The 22,776-nt window shown below is 44.7% G+C and overlaps 1 protein-coding gene across 2 annotated transcripts; it reads left to right on the plus strand.

The window, feature by feature from the left end:
* The first annotated feature begins 13,134 nt into the window (after positions 1-13,134).
* HAND1 (heart and neural crest derivatives expressed 1) lies at positions 13,135-21,985 on the plus strand. 2 transcript variants are annotated; one of them, XM_070937191.1, is made up of 2 exons: positions 13,135-13,821; positions 19,536-21,985. In XM_070937191.1, exons 1-2 carry the CDS (start codon positions 13,228-13,230, stop codon positions 19,635-19,637), a joined length of 696 nt encoding a protein of 231 aa, XP_070793292.1. In that variant the 5' UTR covers positions 13,135-13,227; the 3' UTR covers positions 19,638-21,985. The 2 variants fall into 2 exon arrangements, with proteins under 2 accessions (XP_070793292.1, XP_070793293.1); XM_070937192.1 differs by having other exon boundaries at positions 19,539-21,985.
* Positions 21,986-22,776: the final 791 nt, after the last annotated feature.

Genomic DNA, 22,776 nt, shown 5'->3' on the forward strand with positions numbered 1-22,776 from the left:
TATTCTAACTAACCGGTGGAACAGCTTGCCTTCAGACGTTGTGGTTTTTAAGAAGAGACTGGACAGTCACTTGCCTGAAATTGTATAGGTCAGGATCTCCTGCTTGAGCAGGGGACTGGACTGGAAACCTCCAAGGTCCTTTCCAGCTCTATTCTGATTCTGATTCTGGTTACTGGTGGCATTTGCCAGGGACAATCATCGTAAATAGATCCAGTACAATATTAATACTGTAGCAACAATATATCCCTTAACATGAGCTTAAGTGAAATCAACTAAAAAGGATTGTGCAGCGCCGTGTGCAAAATGAGAAGTATCTACTGTGTGGCGCCTGTGTAGAATTTATGTTACCTTATGTTATATAATGTAATATTCTATTTCATAGCATATGCTCTACTGGGCGTGCCAAACTAGTGTAAATAATTCCTTACTGCTTTATATAAAACTCAGATGTTATATCTACAAGATTACATTGAGAGTGAATCCAATTAAAAGATAAGCAGTAATCAGTTTCAGTGCATCCCTTGTCTGTGGCTTTTATTTCTAAATAACATTCCTTAGAGATAAGCCACATTTTTCAGATAAATGTGCATATGATTGCAGACATACATGGAAAGACATTTGCCTTATATTAGAGTGATTGGCCTTTTTAAGTTGTTACTGTTCTCTGAATTTTCAAGCAACTCCAGGCATTGGAGAAAGGGCAGTGTTTATTTGCCTGATTATCTAGCAGTCATCTGCTAGTCATATATTTTGCAGAAGAAAATGGAGACAAAGAGTAAATGGATACAAATTTGACATCAGAAATAACTATGACAGGTAATTAAATAGATGACATTGTCAGGCAGAGCACCTAATGACTGCATTGACAAATACTGTCCCTTCCAACCTATTTGTAGAGACAATTCACTGCCTTCCAAAGATAATCCAGGAATGTTCCTGATCCCAACCTTCCACTTTAAATATTATTTTCCCATTTTCCTATTGCCCTCAGTCTTTCCAGGAATAGCTACTTTTCCCACTTGCATGACATGTTCAAAAGATATGAGTTTTTGCCTGTTGGAAGTATTGCCTTAAGAGAATGATCAGCTTTTATCTAGCCCAGGAATGATCGATTGGTTGTACTTGAACTTCTTCATGATGTTCTTTGTAATGATCTCCAAATCTATTATCTGAAGATGTCTGTCTTCTTTTCTCATGCTCTTTTTCAGTGGTCAGTTTTCACAGTTTCATATTGCTCCAGTTATCCATAATCATATTGCTTCAACAATTCTGATATTTACAGTCTTACAAATGTCCATATCCTTCATGTGACTAAATTACATTACTTTCTCCTGATGGTAATAATTGATCTCCTGGCTACTTCTTATCTCCTAGCCCATCTTTATCTACTTTTGAACTTGAGAAAATAAAACTAATTGCACTTTCACTTCTTTGCTGCCAACTGTGATTTCAGTATCTCATGTCAGTGCTGGCTAACCTCAGCGCTCTTTTAATTTAAAAATTTAAGAATTCTTAATTTAGGAAACCCAGATTTCTAGTTTCCATTTTTAATTTTACAGCATGTAGTTCTAAGTTTCCTTAAGGTTAGGGTGGAGCCTAGTAGTTATGATTGTTGGGGAGTGTTGTTTTAGAGTACAAGGAATTAGTTTTTGGATTTTGGTTGTTGTTGTTATTGTTATTGTTATTATTATTTATTGCATTTTTATTGCTGTTGGTTTGAGCCATCCAGAGTTATGACAGATAGGCTGGGCAGTCAGATAAGTCAAATACATAACTAAATGAATACTTCTTTACAGCTAAGTAGATGGTATTGTCAGTATATCTCAAACTATTAGATCTTGATTCCAGCTGCCCTTTCAATCCTGCCATTCTTATACTTGCTAAACAAATTAAACAAGTATGAGGCTTATATGCTTCCCTTTCTCATTCCTTTCCCAATTCTGAAACATTTTTTTCCTAATTCATTTATTTATTATAAAGATTATCCCAGATGAATAGCACTCCAACCACTATAAGTCGTTATTTGTGCACAGCCTGCTATTGCAAGCTTCCAGAAGCAGACTTTAGAAAAATATTCTATAAACTGCCACTTACCATTTTTCCTTCACAGAAAAATAATAATTAAAAGCATCTGAGTTTTGCATTCTGCATTCACATTCTACTCCCCCCCCTTTGCCTTGATCTCTTCTTATGGGATAATCATTTGATAAATTTAAAAACCCTTCCCCAAGATACCAAGTTCATCTTGCAGTCCTATCAGATCAAACAAAACTAAACTTATTCCAACTTTTGGCTTTTGTCCAAACTCAACAGGGTTGAGTTGAACTTGAACAAACCAGAGGTAGTTGGGGGAGGTCTCTCAGCTAAATTTCTGATTTCTATACAGCTTTTCAATGGCACCTCAGAATGGGGAAGAATAACGCCAAGAGACCTGAAAGGAAACAGCAGAACACAACAGCAAACAGACAGGAGGATGTGAAAACTGGCGGAAAATGAAAAATAGCAGTGACAAATTGTCATCCGAAGACTTTTTTCCCTCCCCCACCCCCTCCCGAGGATTCGCCTGGAAGGAACAAACTACAATATAAGGAAGGCCCAAAGATGCTTTTTTTGAGAGGCAACTGGACTTCCTGGGTTTTCTTTGAAGGCCTTTCACTTCTCATCCAAGAAGCTTCTCCAGCTCTGCCTGCAAAGAGTACAAATCCTTCCCTTCCCCACCATCCAGCCAGAGCTGAAGAAGCTTCTTGGATGAGAAGCGAAACGTCTTCAATGAAAACCCAGAAAGTCCAGCTGCCTCTCAAAAAAGCACCTTTGGGACAACCATGACCTGGGCGACGGAGAATCTCCATAGAGGTTTAAATATAAGGAAGAGTTTTCCCGGTTGAACTACGAGAGAGCTCCCCCACGATTCAGGCTCCTTTCCCCACTCGAGGGAATCTTTCCTTTTCTCCCTGCCGTAAACCACGATCCTTTATCAGTGCGATTCCTTCGGGCCAGACTCCCTGCAGCTAGCCAGGCGATTAGATAAAGGAACCCGACTGCTTTTCGAGGCAGCGGCTGACCATCTGCGCAACAAACCGAGCCCGGAGAAACTTCCCCAGAACTCGGAGGCGGCCGAGCCCCCCCCTCCTCCTCCGCCCCCCGCTCTTTTGGCCGGCGGCGTTCTCCGCAGGCGCAAGAGGGAGCCACTTCTCAGAAAACCGCCTCCCGCAAACGCTGATTGGAGGATCTGGGTCTGATCGAAGGGTCTGGCCTTGTTTCTAGCAAATCGGCGCCCTCGGGGCATCTCTGACTGCCTTCCTCGCGTGGAAGTCGGGAATGCTGCGTTTGGGTATTGAAACGATCCTCGCGTGGGGCGTCGCATCAACGGACGCGGGATCGGATTCGTTTTACGTGCTTTTCGACTTGTAAGCTCCTTGGGTAAAGGACACCGGGACGCTCCCCACAGGCTGCTTTTCTGCACTTGTATCGGGAAGTAAACGGGCCCCCAGCAATCATTTCATCCAGAGGCGCTTTTTCTTTATTGAGAGCTGCAAATTATTATCATTAATTATTATCCCTTTTATTCATTAAACATGAAACTCAGTCAACTGAGCATTTAAAAATGTGTCACAAATACGATTGACTGGTGCTAATGGTTGATAGGGTTGCTGCCAACATCGTAGGTATCAACCAAGTATCTTCTTAAAATATATGATGTTCCGAGTAGTGCGGTTTTTTGCAGTTCCGCTGGTGTTATTGCAGGATTATTATTATTATTATTTACTTTATTCATTAAACATGAAACTCAGTTAACTGAACATTCAAAAATGCATCACAAATACCATTATTATTATTATTATTATTATTATTATTATTATCATCATCATCATCATCATCATTATCATCATCATCATTATCATCACCACCACCATATTATTTTATTTCATTATTTTATTTTATTTATTACATTTGTTTGCTCTCCATCTTGCTTTGAAGAGACTCTGGGCGCCTCATGATATTAAAAGCGTAAGTATTTTAATATCATGATAAAAGATAAGTATTTCTAAAAACAATAAAAATAGAAATGCAATCCAAAGTAATTTATACGCACTTCGGAATGTGTCTTCCTGTGTAACTGCGGTTCGAAGCAGGGTGCTTGGAAGTAATCTCTTGCCTTGAAATCTGTGCTCCCCCACCCCCATGATTTCAATAAAAGCTTCTCTCTCAAGCTCTAAGTGATCCTGTGCAATGTTTATCCAGTTGATACCAAAATAGACAATCTTTGTTAGGCCACCCGACTTGTAACAGATTAACATAATCTCCAATAGTGAAAATCCAAAAGAACTACAGGGGCTTCCTAGCTATCTGGTAGTGTACTGTGTACTGTGCTCCCTAAAACCAAATTAAAATTAAATTGTTGAAAGTCATTTGTAGATGAGGTTAGCATCTTCAGAAAAAAGTTACATTTTCGACAAGAAGATCCTCTTCGGGATCCTCTTTTATGATGCCTCTCTATATTAGTAACCAAGAAATCCAAAATAAATTCAAATGTGTTGCAGCAGCTGGTAACACATGATCTACATTTTTTTCATTGTAGATGCTAAATACGTAGAGAAACCTCCAGGATCAGGAACATCACAAAATCATCCAAAAAGTATTTAGTTGTTTGATAAATAGAACTGCCTTCCTGATGTACTTGAAGAATGTAAGCAGAGACAGAGCAGATACTAGCTTCTCTGCAGATACTAGCAATGAAAACCTAGCTTGAAGATCCGCTACTGAGCATGGAGCTGATGGAGATGTTTATTATACTTGTTAGGATGAAGAAGAGGGAACTCTCTGTTTGGCCTGGTGGTTTTCAGGTTCTGATGAATAGGCCGGGAATGAAGAACAAGTGTGTCCACATCATTCATTTCAGAGGATGGTATGGTGGAGTGGAATGAATAGAGGAAAGTCCTATAATGCAAATTATAATGTATATATATTTTGGCCTCTTTTAAAGGGCCAGTAGGTGGGCAACAAAGATGGGGAAAGCTAGAAACGCACTTTCACAACTTTCTTGCACAATCTTAATGACCTTGGAGAGGAGAAAACTGAGACAGTTGTTCCTGATCAGCTATGGAGGCAGATTTCTTAACAAAGAAGGAGACAGAGCTTTCTATCCACCAGAGACCAGAGATGCCTTTGAAATAAGTCACATAAAATGTGTCCCCTTCCAAAGCAAGCAGGCATTAATGATTTGTGTAGTTGGGTGAATTCATTTAAAACACCAGGAAACAATCTTAAAGCATTTCTACCCTAAACTACAGTACGATTTTTTTTTTTTAAAACCAATTTAATGGTTAGCATACCTAGCACTGATTTAATAAAGACTCTCCGGGAATGTTATTGGCATTTTTCTTTTGGGGCTTTTTTTTTTTTCTGTCTCAAACATCAAGAAATTGAATGTTTGAAGAAAAGAAAGCCAGGCGGGACTGTTTGGAGACAGTCAAAATCCAGTTTGGCCCTTCTCCAGATCATGCTGCTTTTGCAGCCCCATGGGACCCACAGATCCACACCAAGAAAATGCCCTTTTGTGTGCCCACATATGCAAACAGCCCCTTCTCAAACCATAGTCAAATCATCAACAGCAGCTGTATGGATTTCTAAGAAAAGAATGCAATTAAGTGTGTGTGTGTGTGTGTGTGTGTGCATGTTTGGCTGTTTATGTATTTGTGACATATGCAAAGAAAATGTATTTCTCCGTATATCTCTTTATATGTGACTCTACACAGAGAGATGTGCACATTTCTTAATTGTTGAAGTAAAGACCCCCCTTTTAAATTATCCTTACAGACACTCAAATTAAAATCAATTATTTATATTCTCAACTACTATGAAAATTGCAGTGGTCCTTTCTGTGAATAGGGGAAATATATGCGTGTTTAGGAACTTTTGCACACAATCATAAAAGTGTTAAGGGAAACCCCATTTGTCTGTCGTGTTCAGCTTTGAGTGATTGCAACTGTTTGGTAAAACACAACTCAGATTTTGGTCAAAAGAGCATAATTTGAGTGTCAATTCTATTAATCTGAATAACCCTGACAACTTCTGAGAAAATAAGACACAAGAAACAGTCAAAGCAGTTATTACCACAGAGTTCAATCCAGGTAAAATTCACATCTAAACCCTACACATCTTATAACCACACCTTAATCGAATATTGGGTCCTATATAATTCAGTGACATTTATTAGCAAAACAACAATGGCTATCCATTAAGGCATACAAGTGTGGAGCTAACTCCTAAGAAAATGTGCAAACAATTACTCTGCTGAGTAAATATTTCCACATAAGTCATGTGCACTGATACAAAGTAATTTTAACTTGGTATGAATTTATAGGATAATCTAATTAATTTTGTATACTGTTAAGAGACAATCTGACAACCATTTATGATCTTGCACAAAAGTTTGAAGAAAGAAATCCAGCCAGAATGTAAATATTAATTACAAGAGGTTGCAGTAACAAGTTTTTTTAAAATATGTGGAAATGAAAATGATGCTTTCAAGTGACAGCGAGTAATAAATAGCCCTGGGTGTTTTGATCTAGGTTGATTCCAGTAAAGAATACCGTTTTTGAGAAAATTAGATGGAAATTTTTACAGATTCCATACTAGGTAGAAATAAAATTTGATTTGTGGAATTCTCGTGGCCGATTCCAAATTTAATTTTGAAGAAATTTCAAAGAACTAATTCTTTATGGCCAATTTTGGAAGGAAAAAAAAAATAACAGGACTGATAGCAAAGGGCCTCTTTATGAAGTTTTAAAGAAAGCTGGGTTTAAAACTACCGGCTGACGATTTTAAAACTACCAAAGGATGAACGATTTCAAAAAGGGGCACCCAGCAAGAACAATGTGCACATAGTGAATACCAGGCTGGATCCAGAACGTAGCAAAATGCCCAGTACCTTGACAGATGGTAAGGCCAATGGTGCCAGGCGAGGGGGGTGGGGGGTGGGAGAGAGGAATCAGAAATGTTTTCATTTACCAATTTAGTATGATATGAGATAGATGAAAGTTGTTGGCGCAAGCTTAAAATTCAGAGAAGCTGAAAGTTTCAAATACCGGGAGAAAGAGGTAAACAGCTCACGCAACCTGGAGCCCACTTACTCCAAAGCAAACCTCACCGTGACCAATAAACCTTAGAAAGCACCGCCTTTTGGGTGATTCGGTGTGTTCTGACTCGCCCGATCGCAGGCCGACCAACCAACCAAGCAGTCAAAGGAAGGGAATTAGAGATGAAGATGAAAGATTGCAGAGGGAAAACAGCAGGTGCGGTGCATATCTGTTTTCCTCATCTTCTAAATTCCATATATTTGTCTATTTGCACACAATAATTCCCTTTCAAGTGCTCCACTGTGTGTGTGTGGGGGGGGTGCATTTGTACCCCACACCTTCAACAAAATGCAGCACAAAGCCCACATTTTCTGCAGAACGTTTCTACAGGTTCGATCGGATTTGTTTTATGGCTTGAGGTCCTCCCAGGTTTAGTCAGCTGCGCGGTTTTGTTCAGCAGCCTTTTCCAAAGACCGAGATGATCTACTCCCATTATATGCCACCATATTACGGTTAGGAACGTTCCAGGAAAATTTCGTGCGAGAGAGGGAATGTGAATCGGAGCGAGCACTACAATTGGAGTTATTTCAGAGTGAAAGCTCACCATATTTATTTATTTATTTTGAAACCTTAGCCTTAGAAACGAACAGGCTTGTGGATCGCTCCCTTGTTAGTTTTGTTGTAAGAAACTAAGGCGATGATTCCGTTTTGCAGCAAATGTATCTGCGGTAGGGGAGACGTTCGTGGAATCCCGGCGGGGAATTTTTTTTTTTTTTTTTTTTTTGCATTAGGATCGCAAGAGGGCCAGAATCCCATTTAAATACCGCAGCAGTCACAATAACAGGACTGTTGCCGAAGTCTTAATTAGACTTGTAGAATGAAAAATAATTCGGCTGCGGGGAGGGGAGGACAAGAAATGGATTGATATTGCCTCCGAGACCCATTTCTTGGTTCCTTCTGATTGCGCACCCGTGCCCGGTTGCTTAGCTCTTGACATTTGCCATCTTTTTAACGCACGGTTCGCTGAGCTACACAACCCCCAAAGTGGCGCGTCCTTGACCTAAGCCCGGGCGGGGTTTCCAGTGGCTAGCCGAGAACTCACGGAGCGCTGAGCGACGAAGCTGCCGCCACCGCTGTTTGGGAGACGGCTGAGCTCCGGACCTCTCCCGCTGCTCAGTTCTGGTCGTCACTTTGCGGAGCTCGCGTGGGCCAGACGGGACCGGGAAAGGGACTGAAATGCAGCTCCGCGTCGCCTCCATCCACACCCCCACGGAGGGACGACTCGTCCCAGCCGCCCGGCTCCAGGCTCGCCGCTACCGTACCTCCCACCCTCCCACCTCCAAGGTATCGCCAGCTTTCCCCCATCTTCTGGTCTGTCTGTCTCTCCCTGGCCAGGAGGGCCCCGCATCACGGGGGAAAAATAATAGGTTGGCGAAGGAAGTCGAGTCCTTGAGAGCCCCGAGGAAGAAGACGAGGCTGGATGGAAGGGGTAGTAGGCATACCGGTAAGAGGAAGACGAATCAAATATCCTAAAGAGGAACAGGCCCGATCTTGCCCAGTAGGATGTTCCTCCGGGAAACGGCCTCTAGGCCACATCCAGAGGCGCTCTGGTTTTCCACGACTTCGTAGGGGCTCGGCGTGTTGCATCTTGGCGTCGAAAAGGGGCGAGGATGGAGAATCCAACAAAGCTTTTATCGTCTTATCACCATAGCCAGAGCATAGGAATTCACCCTTGTGGAACTCACGGCCACAAGGTACAGCGACAGCGCACGAGTTTGGGGTGGTGTTGGTGTTGGAATACAGATGCTGTAATGGCATCTAAGGTTAGGCCGGCGGCACTTTCCTCTCTGAATCACATTTGGCAGAGGAAATACAGACTACGGGGGTTTCCCCGACACTGTCCGAACGGCACTCCAGCAGACTTTACAGAGTTGGGCACGGGATCGGTAGACTTTTTGAGCCCAGGACTGCTCAAGGCGATCTTTCTTCTCTCCCACCTCCTTACGGATCACTCTGCCAAGCAACGGCGAAAGGGCCACTGGCAGAAACAGCCCTGGTGCAAAAGGGGGCTCTGGGAGCAGCAGGCGAAAGGGCCACTGGCAGAAACAGCCCTGGTGCAAAAGGGGGCTCTGGGAGCAGCACTCACGGATTCTCGTGATCTCGCAATGGGGGGCACCCGACATGCCCCTCCCAAACAGGAAAGTGCGGGGTGGGGGGCAGTGGTGTATTAACCATTAAGCAGACTAAGCAAGTGCTTAGGGCACCAGGCCCAAAGGAGGCACCATAAAGTTGAGAAATTAAAAAAAAATAAAAACAAAGCAGCTTTGTACAGTATGTACAAAGGAGGGGGACACCAAGATTTGTCAGTGTTTAGGGCACCAGTGAGCCTTAATCCGGGGGGGGGGAGGCGAGAGTGGAATATTGGGTAGGACAGAGGCGAAGACGCGCGGCTTCGCTTACTGTTCCTTCGCTCCGAACCATGAAAACGAATTTCACCTCGCGACGCCTTTCTCGGAACAAGGTCTTCTGAGATCTAGCTGTGGCACGTGTGGGGGAGAGAAACATAAAACATAAGGGAGACAGGGAACATATCCCGAAATGGCAATGCTCGGCTCAGAATTGTGTCGCCCAGGCTCAGAAGTTTGAATATAATTGTATATAGTATCCTATTAAAGGAGAGCTCGAAACAGGGCAGTGGGGGAGTGGGGGTAAGGGGTGGGGGAGAGCAAACGCTTTGAAAGCGGGGGAGGAGCTTGCTGGTCCCCTTGAATACTCTCCAAAAGGTAAATGTCCCTATTGACTGGCTTGGAAAAATTGCCCTGCGAATTGTATCCGGCTGCTTCTTTCCTGTCTCTTTGCTCAAATGCTGAAAATTCAGGACTGGTCAGATTCCAAAGGTAGAAGAAGCTCTAAATCGCTGATGGGAACTAACCTTTCAGGAGATCCGAGGGGATTCGGGACAGCATTTCTCCACCCCCAATCTGGGAGGAGAGGACTATCGATCAAAACATTAAGGATTTGGCCTATTTGTATCCAAAATCACACAATGAGGTTGTTCAGGATGAAGGTTGAAAGCTATACAACAACGAATAAATAATTACACCACAAAATTGTTAAGCTCTCAAAGCAAAGGGCTACCTGGTTACCCCAGGTAAATTTTATTTTTCTTTCCAGTTAATGTTAATTATTCTGGAATCACCCTTGGAGTCGCCTGTTCAGAGATCTACCAACAGATTTGGATCTCTCTTTTTCTAATGCCTGTGCTATTGAAATGTCCTCCAATCGCATTCACTCCAGATACATTGGATTACAGCCCCCATAACCCTCAACCAGTGCACACTTCAATTTTCCTGGAGGGCAGTAAATGGACTAACAGAGATGGCGGCCAAGCACCACTGGAAGCAGAATGCAATGCCATGCAGTTTCCTCCAGAAATATTGGGTTGAAGTCTGTTTTATGCTTTCCACAATCCCTACTCCTTTCCAAACCTTAAAGGAGCTAGTAGGAATGATGAATCAATGCATTTGGTGGGCTTCTGCAGCTGGAGAAGACGGTTTTGCCACTTCCAATGCAGACATATTCATTACACTCTCTTGGAAGCTGGTCCAGAAAAGAGAAATTTTGGCTTGGTTAGTGCTCCAGCAGAGAAAAACAAAAACAAAGGTCCACCAGCTAAAAAAATAAACTTGCTGCAGACAAATGAAAGTTAGAGGTGGGTGTGGGGTGAGCGGACTGATTACTGGTCCATTTGATCATTTTTCCCCCCCATTCCATCTTGATTTTCTTCTCTCTTTCTCTCTCTCTCCTGATCTATTTTCTAGTTCTGTTTTTAATAGAAAACATCATCTGTGATGAGAGAAGCAGCATGGTTGATACACAGAGAATTCTAAACAGTGACATTGAGGCACAGAAATGCCTTGCACAAGACAATTTCACTTACCTACCGTAGAAAATGAATTCAGACCTGTTATAAACCCGTGTTATTTCAGTCCAGAATGCCAAGAATAAAGAGTGACTCAGGGAATCATCCAAATTTCACATGTCCACAAACATGATAAAGTATGTTCCAGTCTGGATTTTCCTACTGTAGTAATGTCTGCGCCCGCATTACAGGAAGTAACCCTTTTGATTGTAATTAGATTTATTTCTGACTGCTGTGTACAGTATTATAGATTTGTTCCTAGTTGGTTATGACTTTGTGAACAGGAGAAGATGCAGGAAGTATTTGGTATTTGTTCTGTTCATAAAAAAGTGTTATAAAAAAGTGCGTTGTATGAATGGTGTACCAATTTTGCAGCCTGATTGATCATTTCTAATAAAATTGACTAAAAGTGCTCCACTAAAATTACTTTGTGACTGTTGGTTTGTTTTCAGTGTTTATTCTCTACTCCATACAAGGCACCGGAATTATACAGACCAGAAACATTAATATTCTAATAACTATTGGACCTCACTGCCTACTTTGTTGTCTGCCCTTGCCCTTCATCAAGGCAGTTCCTCGGAGAACCACTCAATGTCCAGTTGAGCTTTTTTTTCCCCCTCCACGTTTAGGAAAGTGGGCAGATAATTGCACCCTAAATCTAATGTTTTCAAGGTAACAAAGATTATCTCTTTATGATGAATTATTGGATCCCTGAAATCTTGCATATTAACATTTAAACCTTCCATTGCACTAATAAAAGTAATCTCTTAATCAATGGCCATTGATTTTCTCTTTTCCTTTTTCAGAGTGAACACCATGGATTTCACCTTTCCTCAGGTTTACAAACTTTTTCCAGCCCAAATTTTAATTCCTCCTTCTTCCTAAAGGCTGGAAGAGGAAAATTTCAGGCTCAGATTAGGAGTAATAAGAAACACATTTTCCTCACCTAATGCCTAAGACAACAGAGCCCCATTGACAATAAGGATAAAGCCTCAACCTCTACTGCAAAACTTGGAGGAGTTACCTCAAGCAAAGTACTGTTCAGATCTGGTGGAAAGCTCTCCCACACAAGATCAAAAGAATTTAAGAAGTCAGAAATCTGGAACATATACTATTTGGTATACTATTTGATATACTATTTGAAATATCCCCCCTCTCCCCTTGGTCTGATAACGTAGTGAAATTAGATTGTCCTGAAATACAACCATCTTCAGCGAACGTAGATGTGGATTGATTTCGGGGATAAGTGAAAGTCCAAGAAAATAAAAGAAGTACCGTACAGTATTAAATCCCTGCAGGTTAGAACAACCCTCTCTCGTCTTTTATTATTATTCTTTTGGGGCAATTTCGAAGTATCCCTCTGAGGCTTGCGATCAACAGCCTAGTTCTCCGGGAGAATCACCCGACCACTCGATGGAGACGGGGCTGCTGAGAAGTCTCCTTACCAAAAAACCCCCCACAACACAGAGACGCAGCCTGCCTCGCCAGGAAAGGTCGCTTCGGTAAGGAAGCGGCGCGGGTGATGCCTGCCCTGCCGATCCGCTTCCCAGCGGGGAAGCAGAGGCCGGGATCTGCCGAGGTATCTCGCTTTCTGGCCCCTCGACGCAGCCTTCGAGGAGCGACCAGTTTCTGGCGGTCCCACCGCGAAGAGAGCCGATAACGGGGGAAGCGGGGCGATCCGATGCGAGACCGAGTCCTTAAGGTCAGTCAGGCTTCAGCTCGGGACAAACGCCTTTCGCTCTCCAACCCAGGGACTCTTCCTGGGAGGGAGGGGGGGGGAAGAAGAGGCGGAGGAGGCTCTCGGGGCTATTTCACCCCAGCAGAGCAAGCAAAGCCGGCAAGGCTGATTTTAGCGCTGGGCTCTTTTCTTCGGAGCTGGGATCCGAGCTTGGGCACAAGGCCGCCCAGAGCGGCTCATAGGCGGGCCTAGGCCGGGCCGGGCCGAGCGTCCGGCTTCAGAAAGGGTGAGCTCCTCGACGCCGCCAGGACGCTTGCGTGCGTCCGTGCGTGCGTGCGCGCGCCTATTCCTCCCCCCCACCTCTCCTCCAATCCCCTCCCTTCCCCCTGACATCAAAAGCCCCGCCGCTGTATAAAGGCCGAGCTGAGGGGAAGGAACGGAGCAGGGCCGAGGCGGCGAGCTAAACGGAGCGGACAAGCCCGGTCGGGGACTGGTGTGTGGAGGCGGCCGCTCGCCCGCTCATGGCTTCGTAACGCCAGGCACTCGCCATGAACGTGGTGGGGAGCTACCAGGGCCACCACCACCCGCACCACCACCCGCACAGCGCTTTGCTGCACGAGCCGTTTCTCTTCGGGCCGCCCCCACCGCCGCCCCCGGCGCGATGTTTCCCGGCGGCAGCGGCAGCGTCCGACCGGCCCTTCGCGCAGGGCTGGCTGTTGAGCGCAGCGTCGGCCGAGCTGTCCCCGCCGCCTCAGCCTCCTCCTCCGCCGCCTCCGGAGCTGGTGTGCGCTGCGGCCGGGCTGGCTTCTTCGGCTTCTCCCTCTTCGTCCTACGGCAGCAGCCCCTCGGAGCTGGGCGGGCGTCTGGCTGGGCGCCGGAGGGCCGGGCCGGCGCCTGGAGCCCCGCGCAAGGAGCGGCGTCGCACCGAGAGCCTGAACAGCGCCTTCGCCGAGCTGCGCGAGTGCATCCCCAACGTGCCGGCCGACACCAAGCTCTCCAAGATCAAGACGCTGCGCTTGGCTACCAGCTACATCGCTTACCTCATGGAGGTGCTCGCCAAGGACGGGCCGGCCGCCGAGGGCTTCAAGGCCGAGCTCAAGAAGGCCGAGCCCCGCGACGCCAAGAGGAAGCGCGAGCAGCCGGTAAGAATCCGGGATTTTTTAATATTTTTTGGGGGGTGGGGGGTAGGGAGATGTATTTATATTGACTGTTTCCCTATGTCTATCATTAAGTGTTGTACCTTATGATTCTTGATGAATGTATCTTTTCTTTTATGTACACCGAGAGCGTATGCACCAAGACAAATTCCTTGTGTGTCTAATCACACTTGGCCAATAAAGAATTCTGTTCTATTCTATGTATGATGCTCACACGGAGCCTTGGAGGGAAGGGCGTTTTCTTAGGATCGGCAGGATGCAGACTTTGGTCGGCACTCTGCATACGCTTAGAGGAGATCGCGTCCTTAATTGTAGGTCAGAACGTGGGTACCTCGCCTCCAAATCGCTACCCGTCAAAGCAAGCGCATAAACAAGCCGCGGTTTGCCAAGAGCGGGTGTGTCCTCTGGTATCGGGATCTTGACACGTGTGCGGGAGGCACCTCTGCATTCACTCCTGTCTTGAAGAGGCCTCCCAAAATTCCAGATTTGATCCCCTGGCCTCGTTAAGACAAAGCTACAAAATTTGCTTAGTCTTTTTGAAAGAACTAATATCCCAACCAACACTTTGGCGGTGGAATGGCACTAGATATAACATTGTTTTAAAACAATATATTTATTTTTTTAAAGAGTGGAATCCCTTTTGTTATTTCCCGTGTGGCACCTTTGAGATGGAAATATCAGCATATGCTTCCTGCCCAGCTTCAGGTGGTTTGGCATTATCCACCCACAGATTTCCCCAAAGATGCTTTTTTCCCAGAAAGGCTATTGGACTTTCTTTGGTTTTTTTTCCTTCTTTCCTTTATAAACCTTTCCCTTTCAAAGAACTGAAGAAGCTTCTTGGATGAGAAAGGAAACGTTTTCAAAGGAGAGGGGGGAAAAACGCACACAAAGTCCAGTTGCCTTTTGGAAAAAGTATAGTTGGGACAACCATGATCTGGATGATTGAGAATCTCCATAAACAGCCATAGTATTGGCTATTGCAATAGTGGTGGCTGTGTCTGAATAGTACAGTTAAACCTGGTGCTTAGATACTGACTTTGTTTACAAAGCATGTAAATCCAAATTGTGATTTGCTTGTTTGAGATGCATTGTGTTTTGTAAACCAAGCTTTTTTAAAAAACATTCATTTAACAACTTGAGAATTTTGTAAAGATACTCAGCACCCCATCATTCTTCTGTTGTAGTTTGAAAGTAAACACTATGAAATTTTAATGGCCACCCAAATGAAACTGTGGTCCATTTATATGAAATTTACAGATGAGCAACCATAGAGAACTACACATTTCCAACAATAAAGGATGTCAGATCCCCGGAGTTCCAGGAGAAAGGGCAGAAGTGTGACTTTGGAGGTGGTTGGTGGTATTGTTTGGAGGTATGGGAACCAGCTACATAAATAAGCTAGTTATTTAATTGTGGATACACATATATTAGATTAACACAAGGGGAGACTGCGTTTGTCCAATAAGCCAAACATTAAAAGAAGTGACGCTAATCTTAACATTTACTACGTTTATCAAATACAACTGCTAGGTTTTTATTTCACCAGTTTTAACTGAATTGGATGAACTTAGACCATACATGTGATCTACAACCCTATAAAACCAGTAGTAAAGCTCACTCACACACATTTTTATCTTTGAAGGTTTTGAAGATGCAATAGAAAACCCATGAACTAATTTCCAAGTGAATATGGTTAAGCATTCTAATGACCTTGGAATGCTGATTTTTTTAAAGTCTTGGAGACCAATCCTATGCCCCCTATTTATGTTTCATGAGACATGACCCAGAAGAAAAGTTCTTCTTGAATTGAGGAATGATGTAGCTGGGAGATGTTCAGTGAGTGAAAAGACTGTAAGTGCAAAAGGAAAGCCAAAGAGACAGAAAGTCCATATATGAGGTTTATGCTCGTTCTTGAATTAACAATTTCCTACAATATGTTGGATTATAAAGTAGCTGATGCATCTGGGTTCCTGCAACATACTGTCATATTTTAAAAAAAGAAACATGTGGAAATGCAGTTTTCCACCACATTTAAGAGTCTTTAGCTCTGATTAAACTTGTTGTGTGAACACAGCCACAGAAGTCCTCTTCTCCAATTTCCTTTGTCTCTGGAAAGAATATTTCTGCAACCAGCAATATTTCTATGAGAATTCACCAGGCAAAGGTGCTCTCTTTCAGTCTTGGCAGGTTTTTGGTTTTGGTTTCCTTAAGACACGTACAAAAATTCCCCATCGCTTGGTGGTTTCATCCTGCCAGTAATCTCCTTAGGCACTGAAGGCTGTGCAGCACCAGTTCCTTCAACGGCCACCGAGGGTTCTTCAGCCCTGTTAGGCTACAGCTCCCAGGCACTTAGTGAAAGAGTGGCTCAAGAATGTAGGATTCTAAGGCCCTCTGGGTCAAACGTGGAGCAGTGGCAAGGAATATCTTCAAGGCAGAGGCTGAAAGTCCCGTTGAGTCCTGCGTCAGAGAAGTGATTCTGTAGTGGATGAATGCACTACAGTGGATTCATACTGCCAAATCAGCCCGGGGCCATTAGTTTACTATTCGGTATGTTGTACAAAACCTGAAAACTAGTTAAATCTAGGTGAGTGTATTGTGTGAGCCCCACTTATAGCCAAGTATGGCCCCAGTCCAGCACCCGCTTGCTCTGCAGTAAATCTGCTCCGTGGGAGCAGCCGGAAAGCCCTGGGCAGAGGATTACAGGACCAAAATTCTTTCCCCTGCCCGCTACAAGTTCCCCGCCTCGCCTCGCCTCACCTTATTAGATTTCGGGCTGCCAAAAACGTGACTACCCCAACCCCTCTGGGTCAGGTCTTTCAACCTCGATGCCCTTTGGGAAAGCCGAGGAAGCGGTAGCCGAGGTGGCGTGTTAAGAGGCGCTTGAAGCGCTCCAGGTTCGGGGCCGTCTAGCTAGAACCAGTGGCTCGTGCGCAGCCTTGGCTGAAACCAAGCGGCGCTTCTGTTCGTGAATTCCCTTCGAGAAGGAGCCGGACCTTCCAAGCTGCGCTAGCGCGACCAGGGTCCTTTTCTGCCGAACTGCCCCACATGGTTCGGGGCGGAAAAGGCGTCTCTTTCTTCCTCACAATCTGCGGTGAAGAGGCCGGAGCTGGTCCAACCTTGGCCCTTTTGCACGGAGCATCTGAAATCCCTGGGCTCAAGCGTGGCAAGCGGGAGCTCCTGAGACACTACTTTCCCTGCCCAAAGGCACTTTTCGGTGAATTGACCTCTGCAAGGTGGTTGATAAGCGCCTGACGGCTCCGCCTGCCTGAGCGCCCGAAGCCTCGGGCAGCGGAGCAAAGCCTTCTCCGTTCGAGAAAGGCGACGTCTCTTCCCCCACGCGAGGTGATTTCTTTGGGAACGAATTCTGTTCAAAATTACAGCCCGCACAAACCCGAGGGAGCTGGAGATGCCGATGTTTAGAGAGATGGGGGAACGGGACCGAAATGGAGGAGAATATTGAAGAGAACGGGATGAGGTTCCCAAAAGGCTGCAACAAAGCGTCCCCTTTTCTCCTTCTCTCTCTTGGAAGCTCCAACTCCCCACATTTTTTTCAGGGCGTCCTTTCCCATCGTCCTTAGACAGAAAACCGAGGAAACTAGGATTTATGATGCAGCACATTTGGCAACACAAAGCGTTGCCCGCCATCCTGCGATGCAGACACAGCATCTGCACAACAAATGCATTTGGGCCGGAAATACTGGGGATGATGTGCGGTTTTGAGGTTACTCCGAAAGCTTCCAGCGTACCTCAAATCCTTGTTCTCCAGTAAGACACCACAACACTCGGAAGGGAGACGGCGTTGCTGTATCTCTTGCTTGCGCGGAATTAAGTGGGGCTAGGCTCAGCCGGAGTCTCTGCCGAATAAGATGGGTAGAGAAGACTTAAAACTGCTAAGCTTTTGAAAACTCCTTTTGACAGATTGCGAAAAGCTTTTCTCTCCCGGGCTCTTCCTAAAGAATGGACCTCACTTTTAGTGGGGTTGGGGGTAGAGGGGAGGATTTTCTAGGTGGATTCCGAAGTCGGAAAGCTGTCAGATTTAACACGGGGGAGGGGGGAAACAAGATGTAATGCAATCCTTGAAGTTTTTTTAGCCAAACTTAAGACTTTTGGACCTCAACAATCGTTTACTCTTTTTTTGTACTTCTTCTTAAGCCATTGCATTTGCTTTACCCTTTTTTTTTTTTCCTGTGCGGCCGAAACTCCCCACTGTAGGACCCGCCACCAAGACTTTGTTTTAGTGCTTCAAAGGAGATTAAAAGTTTTAAAATTCGTCCAAAGTTCCCTGCATGGATTTTTTCCCCCGTTTTTGTTTTAAATGCTGCCGATATATTTTTCTGGAAAATCTCCCCCCCCCCCCCATATATATACACACATTGCAATTTGCGACCAACACTTATATGCTCACAGAAGTGGAGTCTTTCCAAGCAAAACAATAGTCGAAGCTCTCTGCGGATTTGATTTGATTTCTTTTTTTCCCCTCTCCCTCCGTTAAACAAAACAGACCCTGGTCCCGTGTTTTGCTAAACTGTTCTGTCCAATGTCTACGGCTGTCTATGGCTTTGCCGGAATGGTGAAAATGCAGCTTTTGACCTGGGATATGAAAGGCAACGATCAAACCTTTTCCTTTCCAGTTAGCTTGGCTGACTGAGGAGGATGAGATTCTAATACAAGCATCAAGTTCGAAACCCGCGATTGATTTTGTAAGTCTGTGTTGCCTGTTGTTGAGGTTGTATCACTCAAAGCTCATACAATTACGGAGAGATCAGTCCTAATCGCTCTTTCACCAGGTCTGCTTTTTGTGTATATTATTTATATACATTGTATACGTTTATAGTACGATAGTGTTTTATATACATACTTGAAGCGACTGTCACTTGTCCATTTCGGGATCCCGAGGCCTGGAGATTCCCAACTGAGGTATGCAACGGGTGAGAAGTATTTCGCCTCCCCCCACCCCTTTTAAATGAACTATATTCCGTTTGAGATCTCTTGAATTACCTTTGGGGGGAAAAATAAGGGGGAAGAAAGGACTGAAAAAGCACATTTCAAAATCCAGCAAATGAGTTGTTTAAAAATAAGCCTTTCTTTTTCTTTAAAAATTTAAACATATTCAACATTCTACGTTTACATTTTCCAAGAGCCTGTATAAACTTTCTTATTTATTCAGTGCTGTTGCCCAAACTTTTACTGAAACTGCCTTGGCAATTAGAGGCTTAATAAAGGAACATAATTTAGTAGGCCCAGTTGGGTTTACCAAACACGGCCTTCGATATTTATAAAAAGGCAGTTAATAAAGGCAAGGAATTTATTGCCTTCCTCCTGATAATCTAATACTCCAAAAGAGCGGGAGAGCGCTGGGTTCTTATTTACAGCCTCTCGAGGGAAAATTGCAAACAGAGGCATCAGGTAACCAAAAAGCAGTCAGGCGCTGCCTCCTGTTTTTGTAGCCTGCTAAGGTGCGGGCTTACTGTGTTTATACCGATTAAGGACGATGGGCCTCTGCTCCGGAGTTAAGCCTGGGTTTAAATGCCTCCCATTGGCGCCTTCGTTTGGGCTGGATCGAGGCTGAGAAAGACGGATCGCTTTTTCTTGTATTCCACCTCTCCGATTCCCACGTCTGATAATCATGGCGAAGCTTTCTTTTAAAATAACTGTTTTTTGTCTCTCTCTCCCCCCTCCCCCCTTTCACTTTTCTGCAGCAGCCCGTGGGATATTCTCATGTTTTAGGTCAAGGCGAAAAAAGGCTTAAGGGCAGGACTGGGTGGCCTCAGCAGGTCTGGGCGCTGGAACTGAATCAATGACCCTCCGGAATTCCCGTTTGCGACAAAGAAGAATCTAATAACTGCGGTGGCAAACCGAACCCGACGAGATGGCCCGGCGGGATTCTTCGCAGCTCGCCTTCTCCCTCTTTCCTGCCGTGCCAAAGAGCAGCCGTGCAGCTTTTCCCTTCATTTGCTATGGAAACGTCGGGAGGGCCTGTGCAATGTCGGAGCCGCGGTGGAGGATACTATAATAACCCTACAAAAGGAGGAGGCGAGGCCGAAAACTAGCATGCAAGCCCTTGGCTGAACTTGGATCCGAACCTATTCATACACACGTGATTCATTGTCTGTGGAACTCTCTACTTTCTGTGAAACTCGTCGGAAAGCCAAGCGTTTGTGTCTCCCACTCCCTGTTTTAAATTTGTCGGTACCAGGGTGCGTCTTCCTCCGCGTAGGTCCGAAGCGCCAGAGATGATTTCCCTTCTTTAAAACAAAACAAAACCCCACAGCCCTGGAAAAAGTGGATAGAAGCGGAGAGGCGACTTTCCAACGGTCTGCTTGGATTTCCGGGACGCCGCTGTGATTTCCGTGCTTGGAGAAGGAGAGGACTCTAACGAGCAACGGAAAAGCCGTCTAGGCACCTCTCCTCGGAAGGAAGGGAGAAGGGGGAGCAGCACGGGACCGCCGTTCCTCGGTCAGCAACGGGGCTCTTCGTCTGTCCCTGGATTTCGCCAAGCAGCGATCCAAACAGCTTCCCCCCCGTTTCGTCACCGCGGCAACCTCCTTCCCTACCACCCTCCCCAGCTACCACTGGCCGTGCCGCCCCGCGCATGATGAGGGGTCTATCCTTTTCTCTTCGGCCGGCCCAGGTAGGCGAAGAGTCTGGGTACCCGCCTCCGTTCCTTCCCTGCCTTCTTCAACCCTCCCTGCAGCCCCAGCGCCTCTGTGCAGAAGAAGCGCCGCCCGGAGCAGGTTCCCGTCAGGCTGTCGGTTCTGCAGCTGATCCAGCTAAAACCGGTACCGTCGTCGATCTGAGATTGGATCTGGGCGCTGTCGCGGGAACGGCAATGCCTTCCAGAAGTCACAGCGGCTGGTCGCTCGGAGGTTTCCGCTTTTCTGAAGGGGGCGGGAAACGTGCCCGGTCGGCCACCGTTAAGCACTTTCTAACCACCCATTGATTTCAGCGGGAGAGTTAAGCACATTACCATAACCCTCCCGTTGAAATCCATGGGACGTAGCCATGCTTCCCTTGGGCTGGACGGTGCTTATAGTGCTTTAAAAATATGTAAATAAACAATACATCGAAGTCCTCCTCTCTCCCTCCCCGTTTTTTTGCCCCCCCTCCCATCCCCTTTGTTTTTATGTTGGATGTATTTAAACTACCTATGTGGGTGAATTTGATACATTGTCTGTACCGGGTTTTCTACCTCAGATCTGTATGACCACTTCCTAAGAGACAGGTTTGCCAAGTCAAGTATTTATGAGGATTTTAAAATATTATTATTAATAATAATAAAGAAAAGCTTTATGGAAAAAGAACAACATACCACCTGGCCTCTCTCCCTTCTCTCATGACATGTTGGTGGAGTGCAGAGAGGCAAGCCTCATTTTTTAGGCCTGGCCATAGTTCTTGGGGTGTTTACTGGGGAACCCAGAAATTCGAATTATACAAGAAACCTTGGTTAGATTCAAGCAGCAGGGAAGGAAGCTGTAAAGATGCCAAAGCCAAACTAACTTAAAGAATTGGGTTTTCATGATTTGTGCAGGTTGTTAGCTCAGCTCCTTCTCTTCCTCCTCGGTGACCGATGCACCTATTTTTATGCTACTATAAACTATCCAGCAACATGAGGCTGAGGTATTTCAAAGAAATAAACATGATGTCAATTATATTTACACAAATATATACAGTACAGAACACAGATTTATTTGAAAGAAGCGTAATATTAAAAAAATGCTTCATATTTATTGATCTTACCAAATGCCAGCTTGGTATCTTAAGCGCATATGACAATCCTATGAAGGAAATTGTTTATAGTTGCTTGATAGTTTGCAGACCTAGCAGTATTTTTTTTTTTGAAAGCCCTAGGCAGCACCCCTCTCCCTCCTCCCCCCAGACATCACACAGACGCTGATTCACAACCTCCTTAAATGTTAGCATATAAAGAAGCTTTTGAGTTGTTCTCTTGCAGTTTTAACACAACCAGCACTAAGTTAAGCACTAAGTTTGGTCTAAGCTATTTAACACAGATTGTAACAAATGCCTAAACATATCTCACTGAAATGAGGGGAATTTAAAGTTATTTCAGTAGGAGAGATGTTTAGCATTCCAGAGGAATCAATAGGTTAATACAGAGTTTTGTCATGTTAAGACTACCCTTAAGTAATAATGGGCAACTAGAATCCCATTAACTTGTCTGGACTATTAAAAATGACTGGTGCTACCAGACTCCTGATTTATTGCTATCATAGATCGACATGACTCTCTTCCTGCAATTAATCCAATCCAGTGATTTTAGAAAAAGCAAACAAAATTAATTCATGCAACACCAATAATTTTATATAACTGGTTCCATAGCCTTGGCTGTCTTCCCCCACCCCTCTCCAGCACATCCCATGGCATAAATGGTGGAAATTAGAAGATACATTGTTGATTATAATATAAAACTTTACAGGAAAGTTTTGCCAGGACCAAAGTTCAGCAAATTGAACGTCTTTTTATTCCTGCAGAATCATGGTGTTCTGTTACAGGAATAATTTCTTAAAGGGTTTTTATGTGCCTCATCCTAAATAATCCTTTCCTAGCTCAGATGTATTGGGCTACTATTCCCCTCATCCCCAGTCAGCATCTGCTTTTCTGTATCCTGCTCTGCCTTTTCAGGAAATCCATTGCAGCTGCTTGGTTGATTGGCAGTTCTTGTTCTGTGATCAAGAGCTAACATTATAGGCATTTTGGAACTGCATCATTGTATTTGCCACAAACTTTCAGGGACCAGACCTCACACAACAGCAGTCTCCTCTAACTTTAGATGCAGATGTTTGATGCCACTCAAATGCTGACTACATGTGCATAACTATTACATGTAATCTGTTATCTATCACAGCTTTTCCCAGCCAAGAACCTTCCAGATTCAGAGAGTTAAAGCAATAGCAACAGCACTTAGACTTATATACCACTGCA

This window comes from Pituophis catenifer, unplaced genomic scaffold (assembly GCF_029215685.1).
Source record: "Pituophis catenifer annectens isolate HBS135680 unplaced genomic scaffold, rPitCat1.0.hap2 SCAF_2, whole genome shotgun sequence".
Lineage (NCBI taxonomy): Eukaryota > Metazoa > Chordata > Lepidosauria > Squamata > Colubridae > Pituophis > Pituophis catenifer.

What these genes read in the sequence shown, in the direction of transcription:
- HAND1 (XM_070937191.1), top strand. Translation starts at nt 13,228, where the DNA reads ATGAACGTGGTGGGGAGCTACCAGGGCCACCACCACCCGCACCACCAC. An exon ending in AGAGGAAGCGCGAGCAGCCG is followed by an intron (nt 13,822 to 19,535) that starts GTAAGAATCCGG and finishes ACTTTTCTGCAG; the next exon opens with CAGCCCGTGGGATATTCTCA.